Below are 20,263 nucleotides of genomic sequence, written 5' to 3'. Positions count from 1 at the left end.
ATATATATATATATATATATATATATATATATATATATATATAAGAATGGATATATATTCCTACAAAATTTCAATAAATAACCGACCAAAGCATTATTCTCTTTTGGAGTCAAAGGACAATCCAATTATGTGAAATTTCTATATACTTGATGTGTGTGTGAGACTAACATGTCTATCACATCAATGGAATTTGAGAAGGATATGATGAGGACAAACACTTGAATCTAAAAACTCATATTAATACTTTTTACTAGATGAACATGGTTATGGTGTAGCGGAGGGACTGTTTCACCCTTAATCAGAAGTCTGTGGTTAAATCCTAAGTATGCAGAAAATTCTGTTGAGAGCATCACCCTGAATGAACCTACATTACGCGATCTGAATTTAATCTGCAGACTCCAAACACTGAGCGAGAAATAAAAAATAAAGAAACTTTTTACTAGCTAGAAAGAAAGATTGCTAGATAGATATGGTATGGGGTTGGCTAATGGAGACCAAAAACTAAGAGTTGAAGTATTTTGATTATGACACATGATTATTACCATACCTATATTGCATTATTAACTTTGAACAAGAACTCTAAAGTGTTGTCCACATCTTCCTACCCCCTTACTACTTTTTCATTTTAAGATTTTCGCATTCTATTAAAATACTTACTATGTTACAAATTTAACTAAAATTGAATAACATATAGGACAAAGGTACACCATATTTCAGCGCCTATGAAATTTTCATTAAAGAACTCATCACCAATATATATCCATAATAATTAATTTAATACACAGTGTAATATTTCGATGAAAATTTTCTATAATTCCTCTATTACTTCTTCGTCAATATCGTTTAGCTGCTAACTTTTCCCGGTTTTATGCCCATATAATGTTCTTTTTTTCTGTTCCGTTACTTGATTAGGTTCACTTAGTAAGGAAGCAAGACATTTATTTATCTATTTTTTATGGATGCAAAGTCAATCGATAACTTCATTAATGAAATGTATATAGTAAATATCTAATGAAATAATTAAGGTACGCATAAATTATACTCACACTATTTTGTTAAAAGAAAAAGAGGCACAAAAGTCTACAAAGTGTATTTTGCTAAACTGTGTATTTAATATGAAGAAACATAGTTTAATTAAATCCAGTAATTTATTGTCTAAGTGTAATCATCAGTCAATTAAGTAGTACTACGGATAAAAGTGGTGGATCCCAGTGTGGAATTACTAATAATTGAGTACATATTTTTAAAATAATGCTTTAATGACTAATAATACTCAACTTATTTGATAATCTATTACCTAACTCACTTTCCAAATTTTACTATTCTATCCATATTTTATTCATAAAAAAGTGTTTATCGGTTCATATATATCCATTCTTTATCTACTAATTATGAGAAGATTAGTTGAACTAATATTATAAGATAGGAAGGCCTAAGAATTCATCAGTATAATTAATATGATTATCCTTGTTAATTATTATTTAATTTAACTAAACACAATAATTGGAAGCTTCAACTAACCAAGAATTTTGCCGTCAACGTGTGGACCTGCATGGGTTCATTAATTTAGATTACTACAGAAAGGACAATTATGAGCATGGTTCAAATATTTTAGGTTGTCGACATCCACGAGTGGACTCAGAATTTTCAATTCGATATATAAATAATAACGAATAATTTACAAAAATAACTTACATATTTATCCAACAATATTTTAAGTTAAATAAAATTTGCTCTACGGTCGAACCAGAGTCAAAATCAACCATTTTCAAAGTCATTGGGTAAATTACCGCGTAATCACGTAATTGCTATTCATTTCTAAAGGACAAGTGAACAAATAACCATTTTTAGACTCTATATTTAAAGAATAACCTAAAATTTTTATAAAATTTATCAATGTGGAAATCACCTTCAAGACTTGCAATCATGAAGCACCACTAGGTCTAAAAGTTTGATTTTGTCGAATTCTAACTTTAAAACTCATGTATATATGAAGTCACTATTGAAAAGGTTAAACTTTATATTTTATGGAGTTCATTTTTCTTTTTAACTTCTTATTGTATATTTCAAATTTTGGTAATCCACACCCCCAAAAAAATGATTAATCCAGCTAATGTTTCATAGATGTGGCCATAACTATTCAGCCCAAGTCTACAAGCAATAGAAACCATTCATGTGGCTATTTTAAATAAAACAAATCCATTGGGGCTTGCTAATTACGTTTCTTTTAGGGTGCAATTATTATTGCTGAAGTTTTACTATAATTAGTATAGTGCTAAACAAAAGACATAATCTTTTTCTGTCTGTGATTTCTAGCAATGTTCGGTATCTATTTTGAAACTGAATTAAAAAGTCTTTAACTCTGGCAATAAAACGTTTCCCAACAAAGACGACTCTTGATAATGAAGTAGTACTCAAACTTTAAAGAGCTGTATCCAGGCTATCTTCATGCCATGCTTGTGAGCTAATAGGTTATGGTGCTACTGAATACTGTCACGTAATGGCAACATCAACCAGCTAATACACTACCAACAAAAGAGGAAAAAGAGAGTGCAACATTTGTACCTACTTCATATCTTACACTCTTATTCTTTTAATGTGACAGCTTTCCTCTTTTCTGGTTTCGCCAAGTGTCATCGTATGTATTATTAAAGAGGCAAATCCAAAATTCAAATTTTTCGAAATGAGTGGATCTTATTCTTTTTGTTACATACACACATAGTTCGAGCCAAAACTAGTGAGTTTCAAACCACCCTTTGTATGGATAAGTGTCGACTAGAACCTACATTAGAGAAAAAAGCTCAATCTTAAAATTTAAATTATGGTAAAGATGGAAAATTGAGTCAATTCAATCTTAACTGTACTGTTGGATTAGTCACAAATCATATCGGAAAACTCTGCATAACTTGGATCATACAGCTTCTGCAATATTCTAACTTTCAGAGTGTCTACACTTTGTTATTTTTCTCGCAGCAAGCAGCAGTTTATAATGAGAAAAGTTGTCACTCCGAAACTATATACTATAATCTTAAACTATCAGCAAGTGTTTCTTTCGCAATAACGCCTCCTAAAATATAAAGGACAAGGTCAAATCTGGGCTATATTTATACACACACACACACACATATATATATATATATATACATATATTGCACAAAGACTTTGCTGAACGTTATGATGGATATAAGCTTTTACCTGATGAGAAGAGGGAGAAGAAGCCATGGTTGAAATTATGCACCTTGAGTGGAACAAATCTCACATCATTTTACCAGTAACCACGATCTGCTGCTCCAGTCGGGGTTTAGAGCTGGATAGATCCAACTGTGGTTATTATTTTTACCATCTATGTGGAGTGGTATAACTTTGTAAAATGAAGAATCTTGTAATAGAACAGTTGCACAAGTGTGAAAACAACTAGTGAGGCCAAATGAGAAAGCAAAAGTTCATTAAAACTCTTCTGTTTCTGAGGCATCAACTCTTTTGATGCAATAGTTTTGCTCTCTGTTGTGTTACAGAATATAAGGAATTCATCAAATAGTCTAATCGTGAAAGAATATGTTATCGCTAGACTGCCTTTATTTTGTCAAAATAGAATACACTCTGTAGAGATCTTTTATAACCAAAAACTCTAAGGAACTGCTTCCCATTTTAACATTTCTAAGGCTAGGGTTGGTGCGAAAACTCTGTTTCTGCTAGTTTTCCACCCTCTTATTCCTGTTGGTTTGGAGGGTAAAGAGGACAAGAAGGGAAGCGACGGGTAGTAACATTGAGCAAAAAGTACTTCAGAGGCATAGATTGATGCAAAATTTGAAGAGGTAACAAGTCTTCTCAATTGGTTGCCTTAAATTACTCATCTGGAGGAATCAGCAGTCTTAAATCTATATTCAGTGAAGTGAAAAACGGAGACTCAGCAGCTCACTTGTCATCAAATTCTGTGTGATTCTTGGGGTATAAGCAACTCATCCAAATCGTCGACAATGACCTGTTAATATTTTGACAGCAACTTTAGTAAACAGGGGATGTTTTCTAATGTAAGAAAAAGAGAAAGAAGAAGATTTACCTCAAAGTTGTTACCATCAAAGGTGTACTCCACATACAATTGCTTAGGTTCTCCAGGACAAGGATCACAAAATCCCATAATTCCTGATTTCTTTACACCCTCGTGCAGCTGCATATAAATAATGAGACATGAAATATCCAATAGGTAAAAAGTAAACCATCTTGAACAGACAAGATATTGGCTAGTGGTTTCATGAACTAGTGAAATGTAAGCAAAAACATGTCCATGTGTAATTATTTTAATCTAAACAGTTATTCTAAAGAAAGCATCCAAACACTAAAAGTACTAACAGGCATAAGCTAATACTGATTAAACAACAGATCTGTAGCTTTTACAGATGAGATAGTTGTGTTCAATTTTTTCAATGTAGTACGAATATATCAATAATTGGCATCAAGGAGATGCAAAAGTAGTAGAAAAATTAAGTAATGCTAGCTCCATAACAGTTGATCCGTCAGTTAGATCAAGGAGGCAACAAAATTGAAAAAATCAACTGGGACAGATATAGGCTTAAGGAAATTCCAACTGCAGAGATTTAACTAAACATCTAGCTTTCAAAGTATTGGTTGGAGTTGAGCTTTCATCAATACATCTGTGATTCCTTCCATTCCAATTACACTAAACGATTGTGTTCGTTGCTACTAAAGGAAAATTTTATCTATGCGAATTCAACCTAGGAGAAATCTCAGAAAGATAACGCGTTAACCACATCGAACCTAAAACATGGGCTAATCCTCATGATATACAATGGCTATGTCAATCTGCCAGAAAAACACAAAATCTTGCAAGTCCCAGTACTCCTTCAAGCCAAAAACACAAAATGACAAGTGGAGCACCAAGAAGATATCTTGACATACCATGATGTGTTCCATATAGCCCATCTTTTTTCTTTCTCCTCCTATTTATGTCATCTAAGCCAACCACGTCCCTAACCTTCTCTTAGCTACTGCAGCTGTTATAATTCTTTTTTCTTTATGACCTCTAAATAGCTTATGATGTTCAAAGAGAAGTCTGATTAAAGCAAGTAATATAAACTAAAAAGAAGAGCAATAAGGCATCAAATGTAAAACAAGGAATCCTGAAGACAGATAACAAAAAGAAATATATTAAGAACAGGCGATATAAAAATGGACCTTTAGTTGCCCTGAGTCTCTCACAAGAAAATTTAAAGGTAGAGTGACATCAATGATTTGAGAAGCCACTTCATCTTTCACTTCCTCTATTTGATTTCTGTTCTTCAGAGCTTTATGACTGCCATACAGTGCTTTTGTAACAACCAGTCCACCTGCTTCAAGCTGTCTACTTCTTTTCCTATTGGCCACATTTTGCAATAGTTGTTGAGCTTTCTTAGCAGCCGTCCTTGCTTCTCGAACCTACAACAATGTAGTGTGTTAGGAGCAAAGCTGCAGAAGAGGTTGGCTTCACATTGGACCCATCCATTTATAAACCCAAGAAAAAACCATTAGAATGCGTCACAGACAAAACAATATAAATTCTCTATCATATCAGAAAAGGCAGTGCACAACGAACTGCATCAACACTTAGAAACCACTAGAGTGGAAAACAAAACGTTGGCTAACAGAATGCCCCAAGGTACAAGCGTGGATTTGAGAGGATTTATGTTCCAATCCAACTAGCTTGCGATTGAAGCCTAGTTGTTAACATCCTAATGTCTGGCTGCCAAGAACAGGGGAAGCTATTTATAGAATTCACGCAGCAGCAATGCCAATCACCCGAACAATGTATAATAAATGATTACCTGGCCAAGAGTTTTATCCATATTTTCTGATGCCTTCTGCTTTTCGCGCTGAAGATAAAAAGGTTTCACAACAAATCTCTGCAAATATAGAAGAGAAAAACAGTCAAAAAGAGACTGGAAGTTATAGAAAATGAGCTATTAAGAAAACAAGAAAATTATAAAGTATAATCGATGGGATACATTTTGCTAACACAAGGCCCCACAACAGTTCAGAATAAATAGTACTCCCTTAGTTCCAATTTGTTTGTCTTACTTTCCTTTTTAGCCTATTCAAAACAGAATTCTCTTAGATTTTTTTGACAAATCTTTAATTTAAAGGTGTTCACATGACATGTTTATGACCACAAGATTAAAGGGCATTTTGGTACATTCTACATGTCTTAAGTTTAAGAGGACAAGATTGAATAAAAAGTCTGTTTACTTTCTCAAACTTCGTGCAAGTCAAAACCACACAAACAAATTGAACCAGAGGGAGTAAAGGAAAAGATATCTCAACAAGAGACAAATCCGCAGTCATGGAAACTGAGCAGTTACGAACCTAGCAAGTCATAATTTAGAGGAGACATTTCCTTAAATTGCAACCATGAGGGAGTAGGAACCCCCCCACCCCCACAACAACTCAGAATCAAAACCAGTGACTACTGTAAAACATATTTGAAACATCCAGGGAAGGAAATATGTAGATGCAATATGGGCCATCAATTGTAAAATCTTTAAAATGGCTAGCAAAACTACCAGGGTAAACCTACTCATACGTCAACAAATAAAAAAGAAGTTGAATGTTTTGGCATAACTCGCTATGGATATTGATATGTTTATCAGAAGAACTAGGATTTTTGTCTCGACCAAATTAAGTATTCTAAAACAGAAATACAAGGAAAGCAGTAATATAGCAAATTCCCCCAGAGAACAATTGAGAACCGCCATGTAGTTAGCTATTTACCAAAAAGAAATTTTCAAATGTTTAGTTTGAAGACAGAACACAAACCTTCAGTACAAAATACAGTGAGGTCGGTACCAGAAATGCTCCGGTGGCAAAAATAGGGTTCAAATGCCTAGAAAGCAATACCTGCATCCATTGAGATGTAGCAAAAATAAAACAATTATGTGAACAACGAAAATCTTGATTGAGCCAGATAATATTTAGATAAATGGTAGTTCTTTGAGCTAACTATTTATAGGAACTTAGTATATCCACTATCCATAGAAAAGTCAATTTTTTTTTTTTTGGGGGGGGGGGGGGGGGCCACCACCGGAAGAATCCGCCCAGAAAATGTCTTTTAACCCGAGAAAGATTAATGCTCTATAATTTTTGCCGTGGTTTATGGCATTGAATGCAAAAATGAAGTTAGGTTTGAAATATAAGCAAAATTTTCACCTATCCACAGGTTACAGTACAACCAAATAACTTTCAACTGGCCGTTATAGTTGTGTTGGATTAAATCATAATTTTTGAGTAGGCGATTGGACATGTTTCATTATGAAATATGAAAAAATATAGTTTTTGTTTTCAAAATGGAAAATGATTTGAAAATTGGAGTTGTGTTTGGCCATAAACACAAATTGGAGTTGTTCTTTTACTTTTGTGAGTAATTTGGAGTGAAAAAGTGAAGATACGTTTAGTTGTTTTCAAATTCTCGAATTCAACTTCAAGTAGAAATATGGACAAATATGTTTTCAGGAGTTCAACTCAGGAAACAACATTGGAATTTTTTCATGGCCAAACGCATACCTGATTTTGGTGAAACAATCAGAACAATTATCCAATCAACATTAGTTAACATCAAACATAATATCCAATTCCTCAAGTAGGAAATCTAGTTTTTGCAGTGTAGGATATAGTATTTCATTAGTTCAACGCGTTGAGGATACAGTACATATAGGAAATCTACTGTATTCTTAAAATAAGTGATCTTGCCTTAGTTTAGGTTTGTTATAATTCTAGATCATTATTGACTCCTGATCATCTTGGAAGTTGCCTGATTAAGATCATGATCAAGAAGCAACTGCTGATGCAAGAAATTCTAGGGAATATGTGCCCAAAGTCACGAACACATGTGCATGCACATGAACAAGCAAACCGAAAAGTAAAACGAAAGAAAAGATAAAAGCATGAAACATCAAAATAACGCACATACTCACAAGTTTGAGACTACTTACAGGAACAATCAACTTTTGCCCCCCACGATGTAACTCAAACTTCCAAAAGATCCCCTGTGAGAAAAAAAGGATATGAGGTGTAAAAAAACATGAAAACATGTGCAATCTGGTAATTAATGACTTCTAATGAATCATAAAACATGTCTAACAAAAGCATAGATGGAAGTAGGCACCACTCGTCTTTTCTTTGGGAAGGGGTGAAAAGAGTTAGTTTGCCAATATATACCTGAATTCCTATAGAGTACAGCATCCGAATGGTACTGAATTCAGATACTTTTCTTCCACCTCCCAATTCTAGTTCAAGTGCAGTACTGCAATATAATATAGAATGTCCTGAGAAGAGGCTACCAATTGAACTTGAAATTTTGTTCATGAAGATAAATCCATTAACCTGGATTGTGGTGTTTTAGGCTTAACTTGAACATACAGTTCTCTGGGAACATATATAAAACAAGCCAAAAATCCAAGAAAATGCCATTCCTTGTTCGAACTAGAGAACAGAAAATACAAAGAATTTCAATTGATTTAAAGATGCAATGAGTTGTTTTTTTTTTTACAAGATACTAGGAGGTTTGCTCTTCCTAGAAGTTCGTAAAAGAGTTTTACCTAATACCAGAAGAAATGTGATGGGATAATAAAGAAAACAATCGAGAAGAAAATCTGAAACTGCTTATATAACCATCTTTTGACAGAAATCTATGATGCCTTTTTCCAAGACACTAGCAGGTTTGCTCTTCCCAGAAGTTCTTAAAAGGTTTAACCAATACCAGAACAAATTGAGGGAATAATAAAGTAAACCATCATGAAAATATTGTTAAATCGCTTATATAACCAGCTTTTACAGAAATCTGATTACAAACAAGGATTTAAAAGAATAGCTAATGCAAGTACTAGGCCTTGGTCCTTACCATTATTGTTTTGAAAAGGTAAAAGTTAGGCCTTAGATCACCATCTTATTTTTATTTTTTTATTTTTTGATAAAGCACCTTAGTCATCACCATACCATGTGCACTATCCAAAACTAGATACGTGGAGATGAACAAGGATCACAGGTTTGATCATTTAACAAAATAAATCTAAATAGGAATTGCAACACATCAAGTGTACCGGCATTCATTAGCTTATTCAGACCACAGATCGTTTGTTTAAGCAAACAAGTACAGAATATCAAGGCTTAGGACCTTCAACTTTAACACAGTAACAGCAATAAGTTGAATACTATTCAAAAAAAGATATGAGGAATTATAAACATCAATGAACCTTCCGATTCTGGCTCCGATACGCCCGTGGGATTTCGTGGAAAAGCGGTGGGTGTAATTAGCCGTTGCACCAAATGACCCGGTCCCTAGCTGCATTATATTGGATGCAAATTATATATAGATAAAAGAATACTCGAAGTCTCTCAAAATTGGTAATGTTAAGATGCTGCTTGAAGGCAGGTTAATGACTTAATGCCGCTTAATATCATTTGAACCAAATGTACTTCTCATGTTGAATCTGTTTAAAGTGGGAAAAGGTCTGTTGACAGAACATGAAGTTACAAGTATGTTATATTTGCATTATATGCACAAATAGACTCAAGTTCTGAAATATGTTCGGAGTGGCCCATCATATATATAGCATTCTATTTCTTCTCACGCGGAAGTAAGGGAAATTAGAGTGTGGAACATGAACAGGTCACGTTATTACAGAACCTAATACAATACTTATCATTGGTAACTTCTCCCTGTTCTTGCTAGTATTCTAGTCAGAACTTTGTGGAACATCTACAGCTCTAAAACAAACTAATGCAATGTGGGAGCAAGAGCGGAAGAAATCGTAATCTTATTTTTAAAGAACAAACCAAGCAAAAATCTTGAATAGAACTCGACCAGCTTGGACAGCTTGGACAGTTTGAGTTCCTTTCTTTCTTTTTTATTAGGGAACATTCCACTGTAACGGCACATTTCAAGGGGCCCCAATTCCCAGATTCTGGCAGCAGAATATTTGAGAACTGCTAAAACTAAAAGTGCACGTTCTTTCTTTTTCTTAATTTTAAATACAAATTGTAATGTCACTTCTTTTATTTTAATCAGGAAGCTTCTCACTTCTGTACAGCTATTTTTTCTCAAAACTATACTAAACCAAAAATTGATATTAAAGTAACATTGCAACCTGAATAACTATTTTAAAAAGCCCTACTCAGATGTAGGAAGATTATGTTCTGTGGTCTACTTGTCCAGAAAAAAGTAAGTTGTAGGCCAAGAAGTAAATGATAAATTAACCATTAAGGGGTCCTAATTCTATATCAACTGATAGATGAGAGGTGAGACAAATTCATCTGTTTTTAACAAAACCAATGAAAATGTCTAGATCATTAATGTTCGTGTGGACTTCAAAACACAGGTACAGAATGCCTCATAACCAGATCAAAGAAAGTGTCAGCCAGTAATAACTCAATTCAATAATAAACAATGATGATATGGGCAAGTCTTAATCTTAAATAGGAAACAAGAATGCTTAAATTAGCTTTTATAAGAGAATGTAATCAAAAGATAGATGTCTTTAGGGCTGGAGCAGTAAAGTGGAACCTTGATCTCTCCAGAAGCAGACCTTTTCTGCTCCTTCCTCTGCCATCCAACAGCTATAGATGACTCAGGACCTAATGAAAGATGTATCTGCACAAAAAAAGTGAAAGGGGAAACGGAAATATATAAGATTTTCTTGATAAATTAAAAAGAATGAGTGGATATCAGTAATGCAAAATGCACGGAAAATTCATGCCACAGCCCCTAAATAAGTATGTTCCAGAATGCTGTGGTCCAAGAGATCATCAATCTTCTGACTTAAGTTGCAGGCACGAAGCATAGAGAACAGTAGCAACTGTGAAAGAATATTTTTAAGCTTCTAGATATGTATCAACTCAAAAATAGCTTACATTTCCATGAGCAGTATCAGATAGCTGGCGAGTCCAAGTGTTGGAGAGATTAACAGAACCATCTCTTAAAGACATAGCAAGACCCATTGTTGCCGTAGAGTGAACAGATATATGACTGATGAGACAAAGAACATGTCAATATTTGGCTAAAAATTTTGAGATCTGCAACACGTAGCAAAATGGATCATCCTACCGAGTTGTTTGTACTCCTAGTAATGCTCTCAAACCCATAGACCCCATAAACTCTATTGACGAAACTGATGACATTTGATGCCTAAAAACAACAGATGCAGCACCACCGCCGGCATTACCATTAACTGCCAGATTTCCACCAATGGCAACAGCATTGTTTTTGGATATCTGAGACTGGACTTCACTAGCCATAGCCATCCTGACAATCAAGCCCAAAAACATGTAAGGTAAGATGAGGTAACATCAAGAGGCGTTGGTGAATAATCATATAGAAGACAAACTTAGACTTGCTGAATGATCAACATGTAAAGGAACAAACAAACAAAAAAATTAAAAATATACAAAGAAATATATTGCTAACTATGCCTAAACAAGCTTAAGCATTAGTTTTGCAATATTGTTCAATACAACAACATTTGGTGCTTCTGAACAAAAATTGACAGTAATGCTAGCAACACAATGCATATTCCACTAGAGCAGCTCAATTCTGCAGTTTACAGGCTGCACAGGTCATTACTTCTGTTGACATGGTGTAATGCATTAAGTAACCGAAATGCACCTATAATGGGATCATGACAGCTGAAATCTCTTGAAGAGGTAGCCAAAAGCTGTTAAGGAAGATAATTAGGACCAGACTTTTACAAAAGAATGCAGAGCGACTCTTGAATATGTTTAATGGTCTTTACCTTTCTTGAAATTTAAACAACCCTTAGATAGTTTATTAGGGACTCACAACAAGGATTCCTCAAGATTGGTTTCTAATCTTTTCTGCTTCACGGTATGATTATCAAACCTGATTTTGCTTCACTTCTATGTCATAAAAGCACAAATTGAAGCTAAAAGAATTTAAAGCATAAGCTTGTTAGCTCCAAATCCACCAGCATTCGTGTGTGGGCAGCTTAGAACCATTCTTTTGCACGTAGTCCCACAAAAATGATAACTTACATACTTAAAAGGAATTTACTTATCAACAAGTTACATAAAGGAACATGGCTTCGCAAATTCATCTATGATTAAGGACAAAGGAAGTTTAACATGTACAATGTTATAGATGGAATAGTTGGCTTATGCCATGCTATTGGATTATTAATTACCTAGTCACACGTATCTACATTGTCATCTTAATCTACAAAAGCAATTAAGACATCGAAATACAAAAGAAGTACAGATGTTTACCCTTTCATAATGCCATCACCCTCTAAAAACTGTGGCAATGACAGATTTGCCATAATTGACCCAGAAGGTCGGAGATGCGCTGCAACCTTTTGAAGTTCTTTCTGACGACGTAGTCTTTCAAGTTCTTCCTTGATCTCTTCAGCTTTGTTCAGCTTAGTACCAAGTTCCAGACCAGAATTAATCCCTTCCATACCATATATGTCATATATTTGTCTTTTCGTCTCATCCGATAAAATTTCATAAGCTTCACATATTCGTTGAAAATTCTCTGTTGCAATTTCCTTCATCTGAAACAGGAAAAATATGCCACTATATACTCACAACTTGACCTTCGTAATCAGGAAATTAAGAAAGCCAGACAAGTTACTTCCAACAGTTGGCAATTATCTAATATCTTGTAATAATGTTGCTACGATTTTAAAAACATCGATTTTCTTGACCTCACTGCGAGATGACGAGATCCTCAACCCCCCTGAACTAAGAGAAAACAAGTTCAATATCATAAAAAACTGAGTTTCTACCATATTCTTCTCCATTGTGAGACAGTTTTCTCTTGTAACCTTATTCCTTAATGAGAAAAGGTTTCTAGAATAAATTCAGACAATCATTTGCACAAAGAGAAAAACGTAGTAATCTCAAGAAACCACTTATATAATCTCTCGCAACCTAATAGCCCAATCACTGCAATAAGAAAGATCTAGGTATAGATAAGGCACCTGAACCATAATAATGGTTGTTTGCCAAATAACAAACATGTAATACAGTACTTATGAAGCCTCCCCTACCAATCCCATTAGACAGAACAAGCGATATATGACATTAACTTGACCATCATAAGGCAGGAAAACAAGGAATCTAGACAAGTACAAATTTCTTCCTGCTATTGGCACTGTTGCATAAATCTATGATATAGATTCTGTTGTACTCAATATTACGTTTTCCCCATCCCCCACCCTGGAGACTACGAAGGGCAAAAAATCTGAGGAGGTGGCAACTATTAAGTTTTCTACCCCGTTCTTCACCATTGAAAAGACACTTCCTCTCTTCTAACCTATTTTATTAGGCTAAAGAACAGAGTTTTTAGAAGAGACTCGAGCAGTAATTACACAAGGATCAATATGTAGCACCAAACTCTCAACCAAAATTATTATAAAAAAAAAAACACGTTCAGTTGAGAAGAAAAAATACAGAGAGATGTAAAAAGAGGAGGAAAAAATACACAAATACACAAAGACACAAATACACAGACACACAGATACAGAGAAATACAGAGAGAAATATATAGAGCAAACACAAAGAGAAGAAAAGTAAGTCATTCTTTTGAGAATTAGGTCAGAGTTAGAGATTTTTTGTCGTGGTTCCAAATTCGTGGCTCAAATCAGTAGATCATAGAAGTTATTTTTCGTGATATCCATCTTCGCAGCGAGGTAATTCTAAACTCTCGCATTATTTAAATGTAATGTTGTATGAAAATTTGAATCTAATAATATGAAGTTCTTTGAATCGTATGTTATTATTATATAATATCAATCCGTAATGCATGTGTTATGTTTTTTTTTATTTTTTTCTCTCGATCTGAGTGTTAATCTACTAACAAAAATAATATAAAATAAAAAATATATCATACATTTTTTTGCATTATTATTAGTGTGTTTTTTTTTATGCAATTTATATTAAAATTTATTTTGTGATATTTAATAGAAAATGTTTTTCTGGAGCCTAGTTTTTCACTAAAAAATAAAATAAAATTTATAAACTTGTTAGATTAGGATGTAAACTAAAATTTTAATTGATTAGTAATTTAAAAACTTATGTGTAATACGTTTCAATTCTTTTAACACATTATTTGGATTAAAAATTATCTTTAGAATAAGTATAAGATAGTTATCTAATTCGAATTATTAAGTTTATCATTGAGAGAATATATAAATATTATTCTGAGTCATAACTAAAATTAAAAATAATGAGAAAGAGTAATTAAAAAAAATTAAAAAAAAAACCCATAAGAATTAAAAAAAAGAACAAAAGAAGAAAGCATAAAAAAAAATATCAGAACTTTTTTTTAGAAAAAAAAAAACAGAAACAGAAAATAAAATTAAAAAAAAACGTGAAAATCAAAATAAAAAAAGAAGAAGAGAAAAGTAGAATGAAAATAAAAAATAAAATATAAAACTAATTAAAAAACAAAAAGTAGATATAAAAAAAATGAAAAAGAACTTAAAAAAAAAAAGCAACAAAAATTATTTTTTTTAAAAGGGAGAAGAAGACAAAATCTATAAAATAATAATAAAATAAAAATAATGATAAAATGAATTAAAAAAAAAAGAGAAACAAATTTTACAGAAAATTATAATATATATATAAAATTTAAAATAAAATATTCCTAATTTATTTAGAATTTCTTTATAAAAACTAACTTCAAATCTTATAAAATTTATTTGTGATTTTAAAACTAATTTCAAATCTCATAAAATTTCATCTTTCTATTTTTAAATTAAAAAATAAATAAATAGAAATCCTAAATTAACTTGAACTCTAAAAAAAATTTTTAACTATAAAATACATATATAAATTCATCCCCATAATAACATAAAAAAATATATAAAAAAAATGTAAAAGCAAAATAAATAAATAAATAATAAATATATAAATAAATATGAATGTTTCAGATTTTGAATTAATGGACACACACCAAAAATAATAAAATAATTTTCAATATATTTAAAATAAATAAGACGATTTTTAAAAGGTTTAAAATAAATGAGAGAATAAAGTAAAAAAAATAAATATTTTTATTATTAAGTTAAATAATATAATATTCAAAATTAAGTCTAGTCATATCAAAGTCAATGAAGCGACCGTGCTAGAACCACGGGACTCGAGGGGTGCCTAACACCTTCCCGTCGGTCAACAGAATTCCTTACCCGGATTTTTAGTTCGCAGACCAATAAAAAATAGAGTCAAATTTCCTTTTAATTAGGGATTTAAATAAGGTGACTTGGAACACCAAAACTCAATTCCAAGTGGCGACTCTGAATAATAATTATCCCTTTTCAAAATGTTACTTTAATTGGAAAAACTCTTTTTCTTTCGAAACAAAATAATAATCAAAAAAATATTGAGAAAAAAAAAAGGGGCGTGACAATAATGACTCTCAACATGAAAGCACCAGCAACTGATACTTATGATCTTGGTCCTACTTTTTCAGGGAGGTCCTGGATATACTACCAGCTAACAAGCTATTAGTCCCATTGCACAAAACATGTACCAAGGACATAACAATATTCAGTCAATATTAAATCTCCCTCCAATAAACAAGTACATGAATGAGCCAACGGGACGTGAGTTTCTTTTTATCTTTCATGATGGTCAATTGAACACTAAGCACCCAAATTCCAAATTGGATACAAAGTAAAATATTCACAAGTGTCTAATCACATGGAGAAAAGTTGAATTTATATCTAATCAATATGCCAATCGCAATGCAAAAACAAAAGCATGGAGAAATGAATAAATATGCCAATTGCAACGCAAAACACCTGGAAGAAAATTGAGCAAAAGCAAGCACAGTGACTTTCCACCAATATCAAAGGCAAAAACAAGACTAGCCGTAGTTCATACATATCAATCAAACAACTGCTACTTTATGGCAAACTAGTTGAAGTTGACTGGATGGAGGGTATATGTATACATTCCATCTGATCAAGACCCATTTCAAACTACAAGATTTATCCCTAAAGGAAAAATATGCAAACTAGTATTTTCTAAAATCTAGTTCCTATTCAGGCCCATTTCGTTCCACATTAAACAATTCATCATTCAAGGAAATTAGGCAAACAAGGATTCTCTAAAAGTAGAAAAGTTACAAAACATATCAAAATGTTAAACTCAGCCCCAACCACAAGCTAGTTGGAGTTGAGCTATACAAATCATTGGTATCCATTCAGTCCTATACTAGCCCATTTAATTCCAATAACACAAAATTTATCCTTTAACAGGTAGCAGGCCGAAGGTGAGCTCAAGCTGACCCGAATACAACCATGAATTGCGCTTTGAATTCCAACTACACAAATTAAGGGTTCTGGAAACTACTCGGAGATCAGCTATTTAAATCGTTTATGTTCTATACAGGCCCAATTTAATTCAAATAACACCTTTAATGCATGTGGCATGTGGAAGATGAGCTCGAGTTGACCCAAACACAAGCGTGAATTATCACTTAACTCCAAATACACAATTAAGGGTTCTCAAAACCAGTCAGAGATCAGCTACATAAATCCTCCTATGTATCCCTAATAACACATAATCTATCCTGTAGCTCAGGTAGCAGTCCGAAGGGGAGCTCAAGCTGACCCAGGTACAACCATGAGTTACCCTTTAACTTCAAATACACAAATTAAGAACTCTCAAAACTAGTTGGAGCCTTGGAGGTCAGCTATATGAATCCTATGTTTCCATTCAGTCCTATACATGTTCATTTAGTTCCAATAACACATAATTTATCCTTTAACTCAGGTAGCAGTCCTAAGGCGAGCTCAAGATGACCCGAACACGTCAGTGAATTACCCTTTAAGCTCCAAATACACAAATTAAGGGTTCTCAAAACTAGTTGGAATCAGCTAGATGAACCATTATGTTCCCAATTTAACCAATAACACATAATTCATCCTTTAATTCACGTTGCTGCCGGAAGGTGAACTCAAGCTGATCCGACACAACCGTGAATTACCCTTTTAACTCCAAATACACAAATTAAGGATTCCAAAACCAAAAACAAGCATAGTACCAAAACATACATCGAAAATCAAAAAAAAAAGAAGAGAATAATGGACTGTGAATACCTCAAGAGCTTGATATTTATCAGGGTGATAGATTTGAGCCCATTGACGATAAGCTTTTCGAATTTCTTCATCAGAAGCTTCTGGAGATAAATGAAGCAATGCATATAACTCTCTATTTTGCGGCCCAGTTTCTTCTTCTTTCATATTAAACTCTAGGGTTTATAACAGAATCTGAAAAAAAAAACAGTACTAACACAGAAACCTCCAAAGAAGATTTTGCAAATTACGTTAAGAAGAAAAAAAAAACTTGAATGAGTTTCGTGAGGTTTGGGTTACAGAGTCGCCATTTCTGAAATCGCTTTTGCTTGCTGTTCAAGAACAATTACGACTAAACAGTGACTTCTTTAGATGCCAGTAACCACACTCTCTGTTTTTATTTTTTAAAATAATTTTCCAGCTATAATTATTTATTTATTTTTATATAAGAAGCAAATGGTTTTTAAAAAATAAAAAATAGCAAATGTTTTAGGTTGAGTTTATATTTCAATTTTAGCATAAATTGCGTTTAGGTTTTGGGTATATTTCTAAGCTCTAGCTAGTTTTAATTATTTAAATTTGTTAAAGATGAAATATTTTATTATTGAGTAAGGAAAATCGCTATTATGATTTCTAGATATGGTAAATAATAAAGAGTAAAATTTAGGAAATTGCATTTCTTATGGAACTCACGTTATTTATTTGTTAGTTGCATCAGCTCATTATTTAGTCAATTATTTTCAATATGATGAATTATATAAATACACACTTTAAGGATCACTCTTTAAAATATACTCATCATCTCCAAAATACTCAAATTTAGTCATTTCAAATTCACGCCTCGTAATTGAAATTTCAAGATTTTGAAGAACTTGAGGTCTGAAGTTTGAATTGCGAAGGAATAATACATAAATGTGATCTTTAACTTGACTTTAACGAACAACTATGTCCTCCAACTTTGAGAGTACATGACTATGCACTTAAACTTGTATGAAATTGAACAAGTAGACAGACACACATGTCCTACGTGGCATAATACATGTAGGACGTCAGGTAGGACAAAAAATTGTAATGTTGAACGTGTTTATTTGTTCAATTTTATACAAGTTTAAGTGCTTATTTATGCACACCCAAAGTTAAAGATCATAATTGTCAACTGACATTAAATTAAGGGTCATGTTTATGTATTAGCCAAAAGCGAATTTGCCATACATTTTCAGTATGAATACGAATAATAATGGATGGTCTAATGTGATCCTCATAATATCTGGGCCTTTTTACCATAATTCCTTAGGCCCATAATAAAATGTACAAGGCCCATCAGCCTAAAGATCCAAAAAGGAAAGGCCGGCGGATCATCGGACCTACATCAGCAAGCCTGCTATTTATAATTGAAATGACAAATGAATTGAATAATTACTAAAATAAAGCCAGCCCACTCATATCTTCATCAACTTAATTATTAGATACTACCGCGATAACTATAAGCATTTCGATAAAGTAATTTTTTATCTTAAATTTGTCGTGCGTTTTTTTGGTTTGAATGATGTAACCACCTTTGGTATATGCATCGTGTAAATTTGTAACATATAATGTGATACGATAAAGTCAATTAATATTAGGAGGAGTCATAAAAATATATATTTTTAGATCATATATATTATATGCACATGTGACATGTCAATGACTAATTAATAAAAGGGGAAAATGTGCAATGAACACTAGCCTTTGCTTAAGTAAGTACTTTTACCTTAAGGGATCATAAAGATCTTTACTCTTTAAAAATTAATATATTTCTGTAATGTTACTTGAAATATTCAATTTATCTAACATAGGATAAAAACTTAAAATATTAGTTTAAACTTATACGATTTTAAAGAGCCATTTGGTATACACATCATCTAGGGTAGCAAGATATGAAAAATTCGCATTTTAAGAGGTGTGATAGAGATTATCCATCCTAATATAATTGGGAAGGAGAGTACTCCGTAATCCGATTTTAGGTATTAATTATTTTATCAAATTAAATGATTCTAAATAATTATTTAATGTACATATATAGGATAAATATATAAGAATTGGTTTCAAAATTTTCTTCCAACAAAAATCTAAAAGTTGTAAATTGTGGTTCAATCAAACACTCAACCATGAACCAACTACTCGTCTCCAATTACCATGAAATCTATAGTGTAGTCACGTACACACTATAACAAAAATAATTTTTAGCGGTAATAAATATTGATATTAATAAAAAATGCTAAAGTTTTTATCGGTATTACTCAAGTGTCATTAGAACCAGTGTTGCTAAAGATTTTAGGGACATATACAAAGGGTGTTAATTACAATTAAAAAATTCATATTTAGCGGCAATTAAGAATTAATACCTTTCATCAATGGATAAATTTTAAAGTATATTAATTGTAACTTAATTATTAATTCTTAAATAATCCTAACAAAATTTCAAATTTCGTCACTGTTTGGAGATCGATCCCATCCACTAGTATAGATCAAAATATTTGATTTATCCACTGTGAATTTTCCTTCAAATAATGCAAGTGGATTCACTTACGACCATTTCTTCAATGATCTGTTGACTCTTCCCACAATGTGGGCTTTTCAGTTTCTTCCAAGAAAGAACATGCATGTGAAATTATGGGACATAGTCCAGGCGGCGGAGTCAGAGATTAAGTTACGAATTTGATCTAATTTAATAATTTTAAAATTTTATACTTATAGTAAAAGAAATTTAACATAAACAAATTATTAATTTAATAAAATTACGTAAATTCTAAATTTATAAACTTCAAATTTTAATTTCATTATTAAACCATAATAGGGGCATTGAATGGTGCGACAAGTCAAAGGAGAGGTTTGGTCAAGAAAAAAATTCAAATTAAAATTACAATAATAATAATAATAGAGAAAAAATTAATTAGAAGAAAGAGAAAATAAGAATATCCAAATGTTTTAAAAGAAAATATTGTTAACAAGAATATGGGAAGTTATTTATTGTTTAAAAAAAAAAAAAAAGAAGAAAGAGTTAATCACTTAAAAAAAATAGTACTAGTATTTAGCAGTCCTAATGTATAAATCTAACTAAATAACTAATATTTATCTAATCATTCAAATAATGATTGTCGTTTTATAGCTATGCATTATAATTTTTCATAATTTATTTGAAT

The 20,263-nt window shown here is 32.3% G+C and overlaps 1 protein-coding gene across 2 annotated transcripts; it reads right to left on the bottom strand.

Annotated features, from left to right (window-relative positions):
- Positions 1 to 3,418: 3,418 nt before the first annotated feature.
- Positions 3,419 to 17,482, bottom strand: LOC107029083 (chaperone protein dnaJ 13). 2 transcript variants are annotated; one of them, XM_015230392.2, is made up of 13 exons: positions 17,106 to 17,480; positions 12,265 to 12,551; positions 11,090 to 11,287; positions 10,897 to 11,011; positions 10,550 to 10,636; positions 9,240 to 9,328; positions 8,206 to 8,290; positions 7,980 to 8,033; positions 6,808 to 6,888; positions 5,820 to 5,897; positions 5,194 to 5,433; positions 4,061 to 4,168; positions 3,419 to 3,982 (listed from the first exon to the last, which is right to left on the bottom strand). In XM_015230392.2, exons 1-13 carry the CDS (start codon positions 17,247 to 17,249, stop codon positions 3,926 to 3,928), a joined length of 1,623 nt encoding a protein of 540 aa, XP_015085878.1. In that variant the 5' UTR covers positions 17,250 to 17,480; the 3' UTR covers positions 3,419 to 3,925. The 2 variants fall into 2 exon arrangements, 1 of the variants encoding a protein (XP_015085878.1); XR_003580053.1 differs by lacking the exon at positions 3,419 to 3,982 and adding an exon at positions 4,918 to 5,012 and having other exon boundaries at positions 17,106 to 17,482.
- Between the last annotated feature and the right edge of the window lie 2,781 nt (positions 17,483 to 20,263).

Source organism: Solanum pennellii, chromosome 8 (genome assembly GCF_001406875.1).
Source record: "Solanum pennellii chromosome 8, SPENNV200".
Taxonomy (NCBI): Eukaryota; Viridiplantae; Streptophyta; class Magnoliopsida; order Solanales; family Solanaceae; genus Solanum; species Solanum pennellii.
Note: the sequence above shows the minus strand (reverse complement) of the source record. Positions and strands in the feature narration are given on the sequence as shown.